The 1,182-nt window shown below is 61.6% G+C and overlaps 1 protein-coding gene across 1 annotated transcript; it reads right to left on the bottom strand.

Moving 5' to 3' along the window:
- Positions 1-77: 77 nt before the first annotated feature.
- On the bottom strand, positions 78-1,078 carry GGTG_14407 (hypothetical protein; the record flags this gene model as incomplete). The annotated part of the gene is made up of 2 exons (XM_009232333.1): positions 78-104; positions 194-1,078. 2 exons carry the CDS (start codon positions 1,076-1,078, stop codon positions 78-80), a joined length of 912 nt encoding a protein of 303 aa, XP_009230597.1.
- Between the last annotated feature and the right edge of the window lie 104 nt (positions 1,079-1,182).

Raw genomic sequence — 1,182 nt, 5'->3', positions numbered from 1 at the left:
GCCGGATTAACGGCCACGGGCTTCGCCGGATGCCAGCCGTGGGCTTCGCCGGATTGACGGCCGTGGGCTCCGCCGGATTATCGGCCGTGGGCTTCGCCGGATTGCTGGTTGTGGGATCGCCGGCCGTGGGCTCCGCCGGATCGTCGGCCATGGGCTTCGCCAGATTGCCAGCCGCGGGCTTCGTCGGATTAACGGCCATGGGCTTCGCCAGGTTGCTGGCCGTGGGCTTCGCCGGATTGGCGGCCGCGGGCTTCGCCGGATTGACAGCCATGGGCTTCGCCGAATTGCTGGTGGTGGGTTTCGTCGGATTGGCGGCCATGGGCTTCGCTGGATTGCTGGTCGTGGGCTTCGCCGGGTTGCTGGCCGCGGGTTTCGCCGGATTGCCAGCCGCGGGCTTCGCCGAATTGCTGGCTGTGGGCTTCGCCGGACTGGCCCTCATCTCCTTCATCTTCGCTTCCACGCTGTTGTGCTTCTCCCCCTTAAACTTAAACACCTTGCCCATAAAGCCGCTGAACTTTTTGTCGACCCACGACACAACGTGGCGCCCGAAATACGCTACACCGGTGGCCAGGCGGCTAAAAAGGGCCTGCTCCTCGTCCGGACGCAGGCAGTTGATTAAGTACTTCTTCCCGACTCTCACAGCGATGCCCTCGGCCGTCTCGCCGTCATCGTTCTTAATCTTGATCTTGGCGCCGGCCTTGGCCAGCAGGCGCACCGAATCGGCGTCGATCTTCTCGACGGCCCACATGATGGGTGTGTTGCCCCAGGCGGATCTGCATGTGTGGTTGAGGGATTCCTTGTCGAGGTAGGGCAGCAGGGCCTGCACCATCAGCGGACGCTCGACCGTGGCCTGCCAGGTCGCGAGGAGGAGCGGCGTCTCGTTATTCTTGCAGCGTTTGTTGGCCACAGCGCCACGCTCGAGGAGCTGCTCGACCTCTGCCGGGACTCCGGAGAGCACGGCTGTGGCGAGCAGCGTCAACCCGGTCTCCGGGTCTTGCGAGTTGAGGGAAGCCGAGCTTAAGCGCCTTACCCTGCCGCCAAGGAGCTCGCCCCTGCGTGCTTGCTCGAAAATCGACATGATTGCTAGGGGCGGTGTTTACGCCTGTGGTTTTTGCTGGTTGTAAGCTGTGATCTTGGTTAGGATATGATTTCAAAAAAAAAAAAAAGAAAAAAAAAAAAAGT

The sequence above is a fragment of the Gaeumannomyces tritici genome, assembly GCF_000145635.1.
Source record: "Gaeumannomyces tritici R3-111a-1 unplaced genomic scaffold supercont2.374, whole genome shotgun sequence".
NCBI lineage: Eukaryota > Fungi > Ascomycota > Sordariomycetes > Magnaporthales > Magnaporthaceae > Gaeumannomyces > Gaeumannomyces tritici.
This window is presented reverse-complemented; position numbering and strand designations above follow the sequence as displayed.